Source organism: Theropithecus gelada, chromosome 4, assembly GCF_003255815.1.
Source record: "Theropithecus gelada isolate Dixy chromosome 4, Tgel_1.0, whole genome shotgun sequence".
NCBI lineage: Eukaryota > Metazoa > Chordata > Mammalia > Primates > Cercopithecidae > Theropithecus > Theropithecus gelada.
The window spans coordinates 110,868,193-110,886,773 of record NC_037671.1 but is presented as its reverse complement, the minus strand read 5'-3'; the positions used below and the strand labels follow the sequence as shown (position 1 = coordinate 110,886,773).

General features: G+C 44.9%; 1 protein-coding gene across 1 annotated transcript in view; it reads left to right on the top strand.

The window, feature by feature from the left end:
• The window catches only part of TIAM2 (T cell lymphoma invasion and metastasis 2), a 530,409-nt gene that overhangs the window by 474,812 nt on the left and 37,016 nt on the right, over nucleotides 1-18,581 (top strand). The window contains 1 exon segment of the mRNA XM_025381328.1: nucleotides 8,295-8,398. Coding sequence (XP_025237113.1) covers nucleotides 8,295-8,398 — 104 coding nt within the window.

Here is an 18,581-nt window from a genome sequence, read left to right as displayed (position 1 = left end):
GAGACGCGAGAATCACCTCTGGGAAGCAGAGGTTGCAATGAGCTGAGTTCCACTACTGCATTCCAGCCTGGGCAACAGAGCAAGGCTCTGTCTCAAAGAAAAATAAAATAAAATAAAATAAAAGGAGAGATTTGCAAAGATGTTCTTTGCAAATGTTCAATGTGCTCTTTGTACTGAGATAACTGGCTATGGGCATTAATGCAGAGTTTTGTAATAGTGGGTGAAGCTTGGAGAACTGAAAAAAAGTCTCAATTTTCTATTTACATAATGCTATTAAGCCTCAGCTGGCAGCTTTGATTTACCAAAATTTTAATCTTTTCTTAAAATTGCATTTGTACTTTTTTAAAAAACAAAAGATACATAAAGTGAAGGAATTGAATGGGGTAATTTCGGAGTTTCTTTTCTGATCTAAAATTCTTTGATTCTCTACAAGTGTTTCGTTTATGAAATTACATAGGATAAATTCTGAGAAACTGAATAGAGAAACTGAGTAAATCAAATAGATTAATAGCAGAATTCAAACAAAGTACATTATTTTATCTGGATGTGAGTAGATAGTAGAATGTAAGTATTAAATGTCAGAGACGTGTAACTGAAATGCCACAATGGATTATGTAGTTGAAAACTTAATTAAACCATTTATTATTCACTTGTAACTACTTTGACATTATTTTTTAGATTTTTTTCAGTCTTCTTAGAAAATTATTCTTCTATAGTTTTCACATCAGAAGGGGTTTCTAAGGATTAACGATTTAATCAACTAAAAACATTTTTTGAGCCTGAGATGAGAGTCCCACTGAAATACACTTCATCGTTATCTGGCTGCTATATTTTTAATTGCTTTAGTGAGTATATTTTATCTTTCTTTGGGAAGTGAGGGAGGCTAATACTCAGAGGGTGCAAAATACTATGGGTTGGGTGCATTTTGCGTCCCCTGATGCCACTTGATTTTCCTAGAAGTAAAGTTGAGGTCCTGGCCACGGGGAGGGGCAGAGGCAGTTCTCAGAGGTGGTGGCGCTGACATTTTGGAAGTTTGTGATTCTGTTTTTGGTTATCATAATGATTCCAGGGATGGTGACGTTTGGTAGTTGGAGACATGGTTGCTGGACATCTTACAGTGATCAAGTTAATCCCATATATTGCACATTGGTCAACTGGACCTTAGTGGAGGTGAAAAAAACATGTGTATAATTATCTGAGCTAGGAATTACCTCCATTTTACAAAGAAATGCAAATTATTTTTTCCACACAGCTATAGGGTACTTGGATTTTCTGGGAAGATGGCAACCCAATAAAAAAGGGAAGCACATCCTTTGTTTTGCTCAGAACTTTGCCAAGAGTTTTGTCATTTTGGAAAATCACGTCACTGATGGTCATACCACTAAGGCACACTCTGCACTGGTCTGTGATGAAGCTTGGGACAAAGCCTGTAGAGCCAGTGGCTGACAGCTTCCTCACGGCTTCTGGAGAGGTTCTGCTGCTGTTTACATATGGAGTATAATTCAAACAAAGTATTCAAACACATGGTTTTTAATTATAAATTACTTTCCTTGTATTTTTCTTTTTGTGTTATTTTTAGGGTAGTATATTGCTTTTGAAGAAACTATGTATGGAGGTAGATTATATTAAGAATGATTTTTATTTCAGGATAGTAAAAGTATGTATTATCAAAAAGGACCCTTTGGAGATGAGAGTATTAAAAATCAGTGTACTATAATATATGCTTTGAAGCATGAAAAACATGTTTTAAAAACAGTTTTCATTCTCATGCCCGATACTTTTAGTCTATTTCAAATGAATCCTTAGTCCGTATATTGAAGCACGGCTTTTTCCGATGCCGTGACTGCTGTCTTAGTTCATTTGCGCTACTGTAAAGAATACCACACACTGGGTAATTTTGAAACAAAACACACTGGGTAATTTTGAAACAAATTTATGGACTCGCAGTCCTAGAGGCTGGGAAGTCCAGTATCAAGGTGCCATTAGGTCAAGATGGCACCTTGAATGCTGCATCCTCACATGGCTGAAGGTGGAAGAGTAAACAGCGGAAGAGAACAGAGCCACTGCTGAGAGCCCTTTTTATCATGGCATTAATATTCATGAGTCATGGGTAGAGCCCTCATGACCTCAACACCTCCCACTAAGTCTACCTCCCAACACTGCTGCATTTAGGATTAAGCTTCCAACATGTGAATTCTGGGGAACACATTCAAACCATAGCAACTACCATTATTAATTTCTAGGAAAAAAAAGTCATCTTGTACCTAAGAAGAGAAAACAAATACTCTCTTGTCACTTTGCATTTCTTGCTTTTGGCTACGGATTAATACCATGTTGAGATTTTTAATTTAATTTCTCTTTAATTGCTGTTCCTGAGAACTGGGGAGGTACTCTCAGACTTTGGGGTGGAGTGGTTCTCAGATCACTTTTTCTAGGAACCAGTTGTCTGTCCTCAGGAGTCCCCATCCTGGCTGCTGGAAAGGCGGGGGAACTCTTCCCTACCTGTCCTTAAGATCAGGAGCTGCCTGGTGTCTCCAGGGTCTGCTGGTGGCCACCTGGTGGGTGTCCAGGGACTACAGAGAACTTTGTTGCCTAGTCTCTTGCTGCCTGGTTGAGTAGGGAGGAGGCTGCCGGCACGACTGGGGTTATGGGATGGCATCAGCCAGATGAACCATACGTAGCTGCCTGAGGAGAGTCAGGCTTCCTTAGGATTAAGCTGCAGGTGGGGTGCTGGCAGGGACGCCATCATGCATGCCAGGCCTTCTCCCAAGCTTCCCATTGCTGCCCATTTCCAAAGAATTCCCCCTTGAGCCTATCACAGTGAGCACCTAGGTCTATTGGTGCTTTCTGGGCAACAGGAAAAAGAAATGGCGAAACCCACACATTTGCATATTAACTGTGCTAGGTTGGATTTGGAAATGATGTAACTGTACATTTTGAATTCAGATTACGAGCTGTGTGGGTGAGGCAACCTTAACTTCAACATTTTCTGATATTTCTGTTTTTAAGTTGGTACCCAGGATGTTCCTTGAACAAATTTTGCCCTTCCGTTGTAAAAGGATCTGGGGTTGCCAGTGACTTGGCTGACCGTGGTGCTAATGGGCCAGGTACTGATGCACAGTTCAGGAGGAAGCTGAATGACCAGGTGTCTCAAACCTAAAGCCACAAATGTTCCCCAGTTGTCTGTAAGGAGCTATAGGCTGTGCAGAAGAGCAGGGAGGCAGACATTTTCTGTGGTAGCCTGCCTGGAGTGTCCACAGCATGGTTTTTTGTTTGTTTGTTTGTTTGCTTTGAGATGGAATCTCGCTCTGTTGCCCAGGCTGGAGTGCAGTGGTGTGATCTCGGCTCACTGCAACCTCCGCCTCCCGGGTTCACACCATTCTCCTGCCTCAGCCTCCCGAGTAGCTGGGACTACAGGCGCCCGCCACCACGTCCGGCTAATTTTTTGTATTTTTAGTAGAGACGGGGTTTCACCATGTTAGCCAGGATGGTCTCGATCTCCTGACCTCGTGATCTACTCCCCTTAGCCTCCTGAAGTGCTGGAATTACAGGTGTGAGCCACAGCGCCCAGCCCACAGCATGTTGATTAAAGGAGAAAGATGGCTGAGCCTGGTCTCATGACTATTCTGGTCATGGCACCTTGTACTCAGTGGATGCACAGTGTCTGGCACCCATGGGAATTAGGGGATAAGTAAATTAAATGACAGATCCAAATTGAGGGGGCCAGATTGTAACTTGGGACATTGCAGCTCTGCTGGCTCAACTGCTAAGTAGAAGCTCTTCTGCTAAGTAGAAGCTCTTGTTGGCTGTGCTAAATGTTAGATTTTTTTCAAATTGTTAGACCTCTGCCCACAACTGTTAATTTCCATGAGGAATGTGATGAGAACGAGAAAAGGATGTATTAATCAGATACAAATAGATAACTCTTGACTTGAATTTATAATTTGTTTTTTTCATGATTTGCAGTCAGATTGGCCAGAGGCTTTTTCTGGAGCATGTCTGAACATCTGTACTGTACAATGCTGAGTGCAGGGCGGGCAGGAAGCAAGTGCTTATTACTCTCTGATAGGGACAAACAGCCCCTAAAACATGTTGCGCTGTATATGTCCTGATGAGGCTCTCCCAGGTGGGAAGCCAGATTTTCGCCTGGGAGGGGCAGGATATATTTACTGCCTTTAGCAGCTGGTGCTCAGGACGTGGGCAGAATATAAGGGGGCTATGTATAGGCATTTGGCACCCAGGACAGGATGCCTGTTTTAAACAGCTTTGTAAATAAGCATTCGGATTTTACCAGCCTCCACTCTTTTTAAAGCCAGTCTTCTATTCTTCCAGAATGTACTTTCATCTCATGTCTCTTCTCTAAAGAACACTAAGGGCACCCTCCCTTTATGGGGATACAGGTCCTGGTAAAATTGGAGGCTCCCAGAGCTGGGGATGGCAGCTGTGAACACTGTCCAGCTCGGATTCTCCTGTGCTCTGTCATGTCCAGGACAGTGCTGGCACATTGCTGGTGGCCGCAGGGACTCTGTGTATGCCCAGATGCATTCCACCTGGGGGAAACTTGAGCAGTAGAACACCTCTGAGATTTCCTGTCTTGGCAGATCTCAGGAACTGCCCACAGCTGCCTTCTCTTCTCAGATCCCCAGGGCCAGCCTCAGTGGGAGCTGGTGCCTTTGGGCCATCCTGTCCAAGCCTGTGCCTTAGAACCTGGTGGCACCCAAAGTTTCCTTGAAGTTAAAGGGTTCTAGGGGGCCTAAGGGAACCTCACTGATTCAAAGCTAAGCCTTTATCCTGGAGTGAGCAGGGTTCTGATGGGAAGGGTCAATATTCTCTTACCAGGTACACGTTGCCCCGTTTCTCATGCTTACCTGAAATGAGTCTCCTTCTCGCTAAGTGAATGAATACCTCTTGGTCTCCTTTATAAGAGGCGAACAGTGGTTCGGGGAGTTTTCAGTGTTTAAGTTCCAAAATCTTGTGAAGAGTTTGACTCAGATGACTCAGGATTCACTTGGCACCCGCTTTTGACATCAGCCGTGCTATTTTCACCAACATCCATCTGGCACCTCGGGCTCCAAAGCTCCTTATGCCTTTGCCACAGCTGAGTTCTTCATGGGACTCAAGGTCTTGTTCATCTTTGTATCCCTGGTACTTAGTACATGCCTGATGTGCAGCAGGCACTGTGAAATCCCTGTCATCCATGAATGTGCATGTGGATCGCGTGTCCTATTTCCTGTACTTGAAGTAACTCTTAGGAAATACCAGGGCTCCTTATTTACAAGGTAAAGGCAGCACTAGTGCAAATTTCATTCTGTAACCTAGGTAATGCACTTTTACGTTGTGTGGCTTCTGTGACATGACTCTTTTTTGATGGCCTTATACTTCTTTTTTACTTCTCTATAAAAAGAAAGGTTCCTCTCTTGAGGGTCACCCTCTCCCATACCCTTATGCACTGATGTTTCTATGGTTCTCTCCTCGGTCCTCTTGATGTCCTCCACTCCCTTGACTTCACTACTGTGGAGAGATAGTCTGATGACTTGCAAATCCATGTCTCCGTGAGGACCTTTCTGGGCTTTAGACTCTGGACTCCCGACCACTGAAAATCTCCCCCTGCATGGCCCGCACGTGTCTCAGACTCAGCGTTGCGGAAGCTAAGCTTGTTATCCCCAGTTCTCCCCTTGTTGCGTTTCCCATCTACCCAGTCACCTAGGACGTAGAAATCAGTCTTCCTCGATGCCTCTCTTTTCTGTATCTTCTTATATCTAATAAATGACAAAGAGGGGACCTATGAAATCTACCTCCTCAAATGCTCAACCATCCCTTACTTTCTTCTGTTGCTCTCTTCTGTGATGTTCTGGTCCTTACACCTTGTACCTGTGATGTCACTATGACTTTCTTGTCCTCCATCCATCCGTCCATCGAGGACAGTCTTCCATCTCTGCCCCACTCTGTGCAGCCACACTCGGCAAGTTCCCCGATGGTGCCCGGCTCCTCCTATCATTCGTCTTTACTCAGGCCGCTTCCAGCCCTGGAATCCCCCCTCCCCGCTGCCCACCCTGCCTTGTCATCTCCAGCTTGAAAGTCAAATAGATACTCCGCCGACATAAAGCCTTTGCTCACGTGTCTGCTTTCCTCTGAAGTGTTTTAAGGGCCCAGGGAGAATTGACTTACTTCCTGAGTGTCCCCACTCAGCAGCCTGTGGACTTCCCTCATAGCATCTGTGACACTTGGTTGCACTCATCTCTCCACCCGCCCCTCCCTCACCAACTGCCTCTCCCTCACCAACTGCCTCTCCCCAGACTAGAAGCAGCCCGTGAGAGCATTTCACTCATTTTTGCATCCCCAGCTGCTCACACAGTGCCTGGAAAACAGCTGCTACTCAAGAAGTATGTACTGAGTGCAGGAACGGAGAGATGCATTTAGGCTGGATGCAATAGGAGTAAGGGCTGCTGTTCTTTTGGGACTTACATAAATTGGTCTCCCTTAAGCCAAGGTATACACATCAGAGAAAGGGGGCAGTCTTAGAAGACAGCGGTGGGTCACTTGGGTTTGAGGGTTTCGTCTTACTTCCCGTGCAGTCAGCTTGTTGGTGAGGGGACTGCCTCTGTGTTGTGGCATTACGGGACTAGGGGAGGCAGGCCCAAGTATCCTTGCTTGTCATTGCTACTCAAAATTTCCCCAGGGAGCCTCATGCCTTTCGGGTCAGCACTGCCTTCCCTGGGCTAACTTTGCAACCAACAGCAGTGAGGTATGACCGAGATTATCTGTCTGGTCCTTATCTGGATGAGATTAGGGTGTTGGAAGAGGAAACGGAAGAAAAAAATTAGAGCTGCAGAATTTTGTAGATCATTATATGTTTTCCGGAGACCTTTCCCTATCTTAGATGTGAGTGCCTGTGTAGTGGTTGGTAATATCAGCATGAACCTGCTCCTGGCATTCTTCTGTCTCAGCTGTGCTAACCTCCAGGGGTTCCCCTAGCTTCTAAAGATTTTCTAGAAACCATCTTCCCTGCCCCCATCATGCTGGGCAGTTTCTTTGTTTGCAAGTCTATCCAAGCCTCTTGGGCCTAGATCAGCTCAGACTGATTTCTTGTACCTGGATGGGATCAGAAATCATCTGGTTTCACCTAGTTGAGGGGACATTCTATCAAATACAAGAATTATGATGAAAACTTGTGTTATGTTTTGATAGAGGCTGGGCTTTCTGTCTCTATTGGAGAAGAGTGCTGAGGATGGGATGTGTGCTTCCAGTTGTAGGCTGGAAAACTATGTGTTCTACTTATTTCATATTATTTATTTAAAATTTTTAATGTTTTAGTTTTTAATTTACTTAAATTTAAAATTTTTATTTTTATTATTTTTATATTTTAATTATTACCCCCTCCCCTCCCTTCCCCACCCCTTTCTTCCCCTTCCTTCCCCTCCTCTTTCCTCTTCTTTCCTTTCTTGGTAGGGTCTCATTCTGTTATCCAGACTGGAGTGCAGTGGCACGATTACTGCTCACTGCAGCCTTGAACTCCTGGGCTCAAGCAATCCTCCTGCCTCAGCCCTCCAAGTAACTGGGATTATAGCTGCATACCACTGTGCCTGATTTTTTCTTTTTTTAATTTCTTGTAAAGACAAGGTCTCACTATGTTGCCCAGGTTGGTCTCGAACTCCTGGTCTTAAGTGATTCTCCCGCCTTGGCCTCCCACAGGGCTGAGATTGCAGGCATGAGCCACCACACCTGGCCCATGTTATTTCTTAGCCTTTACTCTGGAAGTTAATAAGGGTTTACTGATCTTCTTGGACCTTTAAGTTAGGATGCAATAGTGGTTGATGCCAACCAAAGAAACATGCTTGTAAATGAGCAAGTTGTAGATTGTAATAAGTATAATATTCCATCATTGGTTTCCAAGATTCCCTGGTAATTTTGCCTTCCCTTAGCCAAAAATAGGGAAATACCAACAAAATTGTTGCTGTTTGATTGTAGGTCCAAATAAATTACTCAAGACCAGAGCTTAGGGAAGTATAGTTTATACAACAATGAGAAGAGTGACAGGGCATTTAAGTCATTATTTTGATTGGTCTCTTTTGACCAAAGCAGGCAGATGTTGCCTTTTCAATTAGCAAGAGCCTAGATCTGTTTCAGAAGACCATCTGTGTGCATAATTGTAACCTCAGTGTTATTCAGGACTGCTCTGTACTGCCTCCTAGGTTGTTTTCTCCTTTCCTTTCTCCATCTGAGCCTTTCAACCAGGCGTTATTATTCTCTGCAAATGACCAAACTCATGTACGTTTTTGTCATTTTTCATGCAGATTTCAGCAACGTCCCTGATATCACAACAGGTCTGAAAAGGAGTCAGACAGATGGCACTCTGGATCAGGTTTCCCACAGGGAGAAAATGGAGCAGACATTCAGGGTAAGATACTGGCCTAAATCGCAAACCACGAACCTGGCAGGCTCTTACCCAAGGTGGGGAAAGGAGATGGAGTTACCTATCTCTAGGTCCAGCAGTTCAACATATATATATATATATGTATATATATATATATATATATATTTTAAGGATACAGCTTCCTTATGTATGTATTTTTTTTGAAGTGAAGTACTAATCGGAACCATTTACTTTAGCCAGAACTCCTCCATGACTTCTGGTATGCCATCAAAGAGCAGTGTACACTCTGCTGTTCATATATAGTGCTGGCTTTGCTTAGTGATTTTGACAAGGAAAACCTTGTCAAAAGGTGTTAATTAGTATTCTGTTTCTTTCTTACATTTTTTTTTTTTTTTGGCTGAAGATAAATTATTTTTGGAATGTTGTCATTTTGTGTGATAAAACATATATAACATAAAATATTCCTTTTTTACTATTTTCAAGTGTATGCTGCTTTGGCATTAAGTATATTCACACTGGTTTGCAAGGGGTACAGAAACTCTGTACCCCTTAAACAATAACTCTCTATTTCCTCCGCTTTTAACTCCCCCGTAACTTCTATTCTACTTTCTGTCTTATTTGCCAATTTCTAGGTACCTCATATACATTTCTAGGTGCCAGTTTCTAGGCACAATATTTGTTGTTTTGTTTCTGGCTTATTTCACTTAACATATGTCTTCTGGGTTAATCCAGGTTGTAGCATGTGTCAAGCTTTCATTCTTTTTTACAGCCAAATAATATTCCATTATACGGATACACCACATTTTGTTTATTCATTCATCTGTTAATAGACACTTGGATTATTGCTGCTATTGTGGGTGATGCTGGAGTGAATGTTGGTGTAAGAGTTATCTGCATGAATGCTTGTTTTCAGGCCAAGGAGTGGAATTGCCAGGTCATGTGGTGATTCTCTGTTTAGGTTTTTGAGGAACAGCCCATGGTCTCCCACAATGCTGCACTATTTGACATTCCCAGCAGCAATGTAGGAGGCTTCTACTTTATCCACATCCTTGGCAGCATTTGTTACATTCCATTCCTTTCCTGCATTTTTAACTGTTCATTAGCTGCTACCCTTTCAGAAATGGTCTGATTGACATAATCTGTGCTAATAACCAGTCCAGTTTTTAATTGATTTTGAAATTATACATCTTCTGTATTGTATTTGTCTTAAATACAAAATAAGAATGGAAGAAATAGAAGCAATGATAGGCATTTAAATGAAAGTTATAAAGTGGAACAATGCCTCAGTTGGGTTTAGACTAACACTATCACAAGATTCTTGGGGTATCACTTTACCAGCCGGAAACCTCTGTGGCCAAGGGTGCCTTTGCCCAACTTTTTCTCGGGCCCACTAGGCCTACTCGACCTGGCAGATTGTACTCGACTTACACTACTGGCCTGCATCCCGTGCCTGCCAAGAGTGAGCAGGGTAGTGAGGGGTATGTCAGTGAGTGCAGTGGTGAGGGGTGTGTCAGTGAGCATGTGTGGGGTCTGGCCACCATGCACAGGCAGGGAAGCTGGCTGTGGTGGGGCAGGCAGCAGCTCCAGGCTCTAGCACGGGTGCTGGTTCCCTGTGAAGCTATGGCTGGATCACACATACTACAAGCAGCTTCCATGGCCTGCACCAGTACCTGGAAGCTTGGAGATGCCAGGAACCGCTGAACCCCAAAGAGGGTGGCATAGCCCTAGTTCTGGGAACTCCTGGGTCTGGGCTCCCTGAAGGGCTGCAGCTCTTCTCTCCTCCTCTCCTCTCTCCTTGTCACCTGTAATGTGGCGAGCAAGGGGCGTGTTTTGGTCCTGTTTGTGTTGTAGCTCTTTCAGCCCTGCCATTAGGGAGGTCCTGAATTCTTGTTCCATGACCAGGAAGAATGAGGTATGCAGACAAGGGGAGGGTGAGCAAGGTGAAGATGAGCTTTACTGAGCTATAGAACAGCTCAGAGGAAACCCACAGTGGGTAACTTCTCTCTGCAGGCTGGTCATCCCATAGAGTGTTCACCTCTCAGCAGAGAGCAGACCCTGGAGTGGGTAGCTCTGCTCCACAGCTGGTAGTACTGATGTCTGCTTAGCTTTAAGCAGAGAGGAGACCCTGGAGTAGCTCCTTGCCTCAGCTGGTTGTCTCATTGTCTCTTTGAGTCTGGCTGAGTCCAGGGTTTTTATGTGCTTCGGAGGGGAGGAAGTGTGTACTGATTGGTCCATGGTGGCTTTGGGCAGGCCCAGAAAAAGCTCCATAAGTTCCCACTCTGGTCTGTGGGACTGGCAGCTTGGCTCCCAGACTTCAGGCCTTCCCCAGCTTAAAGGTGGGGCTTTTCTGGGGACCCACCCCTTTCTACCCAGGAGCCTGTGTCCTGCCGCTGTTCATGGTGCCCAGGCTGTTTGTGCCAAAGGTGCCTGCAGGCCAGGGCCAAGCTGCCCTCAGTCCCCTCCTTGGCCTGCTTCCCATGCCCATTGGTGCCCAAAGTACAGCAGGGGGCTGGCATGTCAGCGCTGCCCTGAGCGTGTCCACACCTGGCTGAGTTGCAATAGTGCCTGGACTCAGACCCAAATTTGCTCTAAGACCAGAGTGGGCACCAGGACTAGGGAGAAGCCAGGCAGTGGGAGCAGGCTACTTTCGAGCCTGTGGCAGCAGGGGGTCCTTCCCAGGCCCCTGAGAGTGCAGAGATGCCTGGGTCCACAGTTGCGGCTAGGCGGCTGCAGCAGTGCCTGGGAGGGCGGGGCTCCTTCCTGCTCCTGGTCCCCAAGAGCACAGGGATGTCTGGGTCCAGAGCCACAGCTGGGCAGCTGCAGCTGTGTCTGAGGAGCACGAGGCTCCCGCCCTGCCACTTCAGAATTGGGCAGGGCTTCCACATTCCCAGCTCCTGCTGGCTCCTTGGAACGCACAACCCTGGCCATGCCTCCCCCACTGTGGCCGGTGTCATGGCAGTGATTGCTCTAGATGGGCCACCGCTGACATCAAGACAACCAGGAGCCAGGTGCATGGCACACCCATGGGAGGAGCCATGTGGCATACCTTTTGGAGGTTGGTGACATCCCCTGTGTGTGAGGGGACCAGGTTAGAGACTGCCAGCTTCAGAATGGATACTTCTGGTTCTGAAGTTGCTGGTTTGATGAAGCAGCTGTGTGCTCTCAGCCTCCCCTCTCTTCTCCCTTTCCCTTCCTCACTCCTTGCACTCTTCTGCGGTTTTCCATGCACCTTCTTCCAAATTTCTCCTCCCTCTCCTCCTCATTCCTCATGCAAAGCAAATGCTCAGCTGCCTTCGCTGGCCTGGTTATGTCCCAGGATGCAAGTTATTTTATGAAACTGAAATTCATCAGCATTTTTAGTCCTACTACTCTGTTCTATCTCTAGTGGGTTATTTAATTTTGGGAACCCAATATCATGTCTAATATCCATTAGCTTTTTAATGAAGCAGTGGATCCTAGAGCATCAAATAGATGTGTTTTGATGGCTTTGTCTTAAATTATTTTAAATCTTATTTTAATAATAAAATAGATATGGGGTCTTACTATGTTGCTGAGGCTGGTCTCAAACTCGTAGGCTTTAGAGATCCTCCCGCCCCGGCCTTCTGAAGTACTGGGATTACAGGTGTGAGTCACTGTGCCTGGCCTGACTTAAAATTTTTTGGAAAATCAAATCCTCCTGAAACACTGATGGAGCATGGCCATGTATTTAAAAGTTAAGTGTGCCTTTCCGGGCACTGGCACAGGATGGTAGCTTGAGGGGAATCTCAACACCATGAGGGATAATGACTTCTCCTTTCTTATGATCTGCTTGAGTTACACATCAGAACTCTTAAGAAGGAAATTGAATTTTTTCCCAAAGTTTATCTTAAGATTCAGCAAAATAGATATGCAAAAAGTTAGCATGTTAAGGCCATTGCCAACTCTGTTATTTAACAGTGCCTGTAGTAACTAAGCAAAACGTTTACAAAGTGAACATTGGAGCATCAGAAATTTAGAAGAGGAGAGAAAGCTGCAATCAGGTTGAAATTGGGGCCATCTGAGCTTCAATTTTCATTGTTAAAAGTGGAGAAAAGAGAAAGCAAATAACACTAAAGAACACAGAAGAAAAAAATTTATTGAAAGAATATGAGCATGTTAAGCATTTGCTGTAAAATTCCTCTCAAATCTAACGTAGTTATCACCTTACCTTTTTTAAGATTTCCATGTATGATGATGGATTTCAGTACATTTTTAAAAATCTTCGGTAAATACCTAGCAGTTACTCAGTTTCCCTGTTCTTTGTTTCTTGGGAAAGAAGAATTAGTGGCCACCAAAAATAAAAACTGTGGTGGACATTAGTGAGAAGAAAAAGAAAATTTCAAATTTAAGAATTACATTTTTTTCTGTTCTGTTTTTTTTTTTTAAACATTTTAATTTTTTTTTTTTTTTTGGAAACATCATGTTATATCTAAAGCAATCCTCTTCTGGATTTTGTTGTTGTTGTTTTAAATTTTATTTTATTTTTCGAGACAAAGTCTCACCCTGTTGTCCAGCCTGGAGTGCAATGGCGTGATCTTGACTCACTGCCACTTTGACCTCCTAGGCTTAAGTAATCTTCCCACCTCAGCCTCCTAAGTAGCTGGGACCACAGGTGCCTGCCACCATGCCCGGATAATTTTGTTTATTGTTTTTAGAGACTAGGTATCACTGTGTTGCCCAGTCTGGTCTCAAACTCCTAGGCTCGAGCAATCCTCCTGCCTCAGCCTCCCAATATGCTGGGATTACAGGTGTGAGTCACCGTGCCCAGTCCTCTTCTATTTTTGAAGTGGTAATGTGGGAGGTGTCTGGTGAATGCCCAGTGTGTGCTGGGAGTGGATTTTTCGGGATCCCCCTGCCCCGTGCCGTGTCCTCAGAAGGTGGTCTCTCCTCAAGGAGAAGACCTGCCTCTGGTTTTCTGGGCTTCCTGCCCTGGCCCAACTGGTCTTCTCAGGGGTCATTAACTTCTTTTCAGATTAGACCCTGGTTGAACCTGGGCTGTTGGGGATATTTTACTAACAACTATTCTAGACATTAGAATAAAGAATAATTTCCCTTGAAAATCAAATGAAGCCTGGTTTGATGAAGCACAGCTGTACCCAGGGCTTTTGTCAGCCCCGCAATTTCTGCAAATGGTTCCTAATTGATTGCCTTCTTCTCTGTAAGGGTGCCTATTACTGTCATAGCTCTTTGTGTGACCCTGTCAGCCTCTCCTGTAGGGGGGATTTTTTTCCCCCAGTATTGTTAGCAATTAGCATGTGCTATTGTAATAGTTTGGAGTTTGAAAGGAATATACAATGTCCCTTTGGGTGAGGAGGTTGAAAGAGTTTTCGGTTTGTTCTGAACTTGAGGTGTGTTAAGCAGTCCCCACAGACATGCTGCCTGCACTCCACCTGCTGAGCTGGCTCTGAGGCTCAGGAGACGTGGCCCTCTGTGGTCCCGTTGTCTCCACGTCCGTGGTAACCCGGTGCCTTTCTAACCCGGTGCCTTTCTAGAGCAGGCTCCCGGCATGGGTGGAAACAGAGCAGGGGGCCAGCTTCCCCCAATCACCGGTGCCGCTGTGGAGGACGAGCTTGGTGGCGCTAGGACGTCCTTGTGAATGTGACTTGGAAGAGCAGTTTGGCATTTTTTTCATTGCCTGGGGATGAGAGGGAGAGACGACGCGTGTCTTACACATCTCCCAACAGCCGACTTCGATGTGATCCGTTCTCCCAGAGGGAGCTGGTTTCTTTGAACTTTTCCTTTTTATGTACAGCGTGTAAGTAAACAAGGGCTTTGATTTTCACGGGTAAAGATTTTGATCCAAATGCAGGCATGCTTGCACGGTTTCCTTTCCTTGATTGAAAGTTGATTTTGCTCTAAAAATGTCTAAAGACTGATATGCAGATGAGAAGAGATGCCCTTCTCCCCAGAAGGGATTCTGACAGCGATCTTTACGTGCTTTTTACAGCTAAGGATAAGAGAACTTCTTTTGGATACCCGTTCTGTGGCGCTGTCACTGTTCCTTTCTCATTCCAAAATCTTTAACTTCATCTCCGAAATAGTTCTATCTTTTTGAAATATAAAGATATCAGAAAGGCCTAGGGAAATATTTACTCTGCAAAATATGCTTGAAAAGAGAGGAAGGAATAATTTGAATATAGCAATTAATTGTATGCTTGTAAAATTTCCTTGGAGTATAGCACATATTAATACTTACACTGGGTTTAAGGCTGTAAAAGAAAATTCACACACAAGAAACCCGTTTTCTACAAGGTAAGCAGAGTTTTTAATTTAGTTATTCCTGATGAAATAATTTTTCGGCTTTGTGGAAGAATTTTATGTAATCATCTAGTGTAGCTTTGGCAGGGATTATTTTTGCCATTTGTAGGCGTTGTGTTGATAGAACAGAGAGCATTGAGAATCTGGAGATACACAGCGTGACAACTGTGTGTTGTGCTCTTTGCAATTTAATCATGTTTAAGATATAATTGATATATTTTGTCCTGTTTATTTTTTCTAGGCAGAAAAAAAAAAGAACGTCCACTAGTGGCTATGGTTTTTAGTGTACAGCGTGAACACAACTTGCATTTCATATTTAATTTCTGCTCACCCACTTAGCTTAACCTTTTGAGTTTTTTTTTTTTTTTTTTTTTTCACATGAATTGCTTTTAAGAGCTTGCCTATCTAAGAAGCTGAGGGAAAAGCAAAAATTATTGGACCACATGATTTGCTTTCCAGCATTCTTGGAGTATTCGTCTTCCTTTGGTGTATACTTGCCTGCATTATTGCAAGATCTTTTTGGTTGTGTTTTTGTTAGGCAGTCAAGCTAAAAGATAACTTATTTATAAACCGTAGTCTTTCTCCATGGTGGCTATTCAATAGATGAATAGAATCAAGATCCTTTTCTTAAAACCAAGCATGACTGTTTCTAAATGCAAGTTATGTGACTAAATTCCTATTTTAGTGCACAGAGAGATGGCATCCTCAAGGCAAATGCTTTGTCCCTGAAAAATGGTTTGGGGCGTGGCACTCTCCAGCAGAAAGACAATAATCTGTCACAAAGACCTAATTCCAGGTAGTGCTTTCTCGGAGGCAGTGGTATGTTGGAAAGAACTCAACTCAACCTGATGCTTGGAAAACTGAATTTGTATTCCCATCCACCAGGCTTTATCATTATGGGACCTGGGGCAAGTTACCCAACCTTTCTAAGCCTGTGTATCGTCCTCTATAAATAAACATACCACCACCACCAACCCGGTGCTGTCAAAGGGATCACGTGAGATTATGTCCAACTGGGAGCAGCAGAAGCAGGGGAGAGAGGATTAGGCTGTAAGCTGCGCCTTCCTGGTGCATCTCCCATGTATACGTGTGTGTGAAGCTTTTCTCTGCTGCTCACCTAATGGCCTCTTGATCTGAGATTTGATGGCAGGTAGGAAACTGTGAACAAATATATGAGCACCTCAATAAAATGTTGTTGAAAGTAAGACATGTGTGTGCCTTGACCCTCTTAGCTGCCCACCCTGTGTTCTTGACCATCTTAGCTGCCCACCCGTGTTCTTGACCATCTTAGCTGCCCACCCGTGTTCTTGAACATCTTCGCTGCCCACCCGTGTTCTTGAACATCTTCGCTGCCCACCCGTATTCTTGACCATCTCAGCTGCCCACCCCGTGTTCTTGAAGTAAGTGTCAGTGGTCAGCTGCTCCCGAACCATCCCATGAGATGAAAACGAACTAGAAACCAAAAGCTGTAAGAATTGGGTCCTCTTCGTTGTCTGCGTGGAGACAAAGTCTGGCTCACCATGTAGCCGCTGTTTTTAATGTATGTGTCATCAATGGATGAGCTTTTCCAAAGGGTTGCTTCAAGTGACCAAATACAGTTAGTGTATATTAGATCTGCCTTTCTCTTTAGCGGGAGTGGACTGTGAACACCGAGATGCTTAGTGAAGTCTGAGAGGCTCTGCCAGCCAAGGAGGGCCTGCAGACTTTGCCCCTCCTGGAAGAGAGGCGGCAGGGACATGGATCGCCCGGGGTCAGAGTTGGGCAGTGTGGCGCCAGCCTGTATGCCTTATCCTGCCTCTCTAATGCCACGCTTCCTTGGCAGAGACTTGGAGGCAAGTTTGTGGACTTGTTTGAAATGACTGTGCTTAGTTTTTGTTGGAGTCTAAAAGGCCATTTGGCCTCTTTGTAGTTAGTTAGATTTTTTTTTTTTTTTTTTTAATTTCCTATTTTCCATGCTCCAGAGTATTTGTGCCCCGCTCTTCTTGGTCTATCCTTGGCCATTAGGGTGGATGTGTCAGGCAGATGCCAACCCCTTGCTGGGTGTGGCGGGAAGAGGGTGGCTATAGAAGACTTTACTGTGGCATAGAGCACACAGAGGCCTGTCCTTTTCTTTGCCAGGGATAACTTACATGCTCTGTTCAACACGGTTGGCGATGTCACTTACGTGTCAACAGGAAAAACAGGAAAAAAAAAAGTGAGTGGTATTGAGAATCCAAAAGACAGCATTCCAAGCTAGTGGCTGCCTGGAAGGCCATTCGGCCATGGAGAGCTTGTCCTGTAGAGAGGGACGAACAACAGAGCGTGGCAGGAAGGCAGCAGAAGAAACTTGCTGGTGACCTTTCTCGCCATTTCTTGCAACTGGCCCTTCCCGTCAGCTGGGCTGATTCCTCCTGCCAAGTGGGTCCTTGGACAGAGGCAAACTAGAAAGTGGGCACTGGGGCTGTTGGCATGGGCTGTGCTGTGGGCTAACTGGGGCCAAAGGGAAATTGCCAGCAACAGGAAGTTGCCTGATGAGTCCTCAGCTGGCTGTGCCTTTGCCAGTGAGGCTTTTAAAACTCAGACATGGGGGTGTTGAGTTGTTGAATGACACTTTGGCTGGGGCTCTGAGTCTGCATTCAGCTGTGCCAGAGGGCCTGTGTTTTCTCTGTTAAACATGGAATACACGTGTGTCTAGGAGCAGAGTATCATGCAAGGCCGGGGGACTTGAACCTGGCGAGACTGGTCCAGTGCCCTGGCGGGCTGCACAGTAAGAACCCCAGGAGCCCTGGGCCAGCCTGGTCCCACCAGTGCTTGTGTCTCCTGATCTGGAAAGTAAGGACGATGGCGCCTGGTGCACGGTGAGGTTGGAAGGATGCAGGGAGGTCGCTGATTGCCCTTCTTCCTCTTTCCTTTCTGTCCTTGGATCACTGTGGTACTTTCGTCAGCACAGCTGCCTTCCCAGCCTCTTTTTTTTTTTTTTTTTTGCAGAGAAGAGTTTAATGAAAAAATAGGGATTTGCATTACAAACTAGGGACAAAAAGAAGACATCATTTTAAACTTGAAGTTATAGATAATAAGCCTATCTTACCTCTTTTTAAATTATTATTATACTTTAAGTTCTGGGTTACATGTGCAGAACGTGCAGGTTTGTTACATAGGTATACACGTGCCATGGTGGTTTGCTGCACCCATCAACCCATCACCTACATTAGGCATTTCTCCTAATGCTATTCCTCCCCTAGCCCCCCACCCCTCGACAGGCCCCGGTGTGTGATGTTCCCCTCCCTGTGTCCATGTGTTCTCATTGTTCAACTTCCACTTATGAGTGAGAACATGTGGTGTTTGGTTCTTTCTCCTCCTGTTGTCTGTGCCACAGTATTTTCCTACCTGCCTTCCTCTGTCCCTGCTTTCTTCTTCTCCAGACTTTTCTCTTTCAACTTGTGTTTTTGGGAAAGAAAAAAAAAACCAAGTTATTATTAAGAGTCATCTTCAGAATCACAAAATCAAGAAATAAAAAGGAGAGGTTGTAGAGAGCAGCGCTGTGAGAGCTGCAGTGTGAATCACTGCGCTGGGGTGGGCTGGAAGATCAAGGCCTGTCAGGTAGAATGCTCTGAAATTAACTTGAAGAGATAATTACCCCCCGTTTCCTCATCCTGCTGGGACAGTGATGCACAGGAAAGTGACTTGGAGACTACTCAGAGCTGAGGCCACACAAAGATTTGGCCTTGACTGAGCAGAGATGCTGATCTTCACCTAATGATTGATTTGCCACATTTATTTCTGATATAGGCTTCTCCTTACTTTTTCTCTCCATTGAAACAGCGGGTGCCATGGTTTTGCTCTCATCCTATCTGAGATGACACTTGAAGTGGGATATGTTTCACCTCTTCAAGGCAAACAAAAAGCCAAGTTCAAGGAGTCATCAGCCAGCTCCCTGCAACTTAGGTGGTAG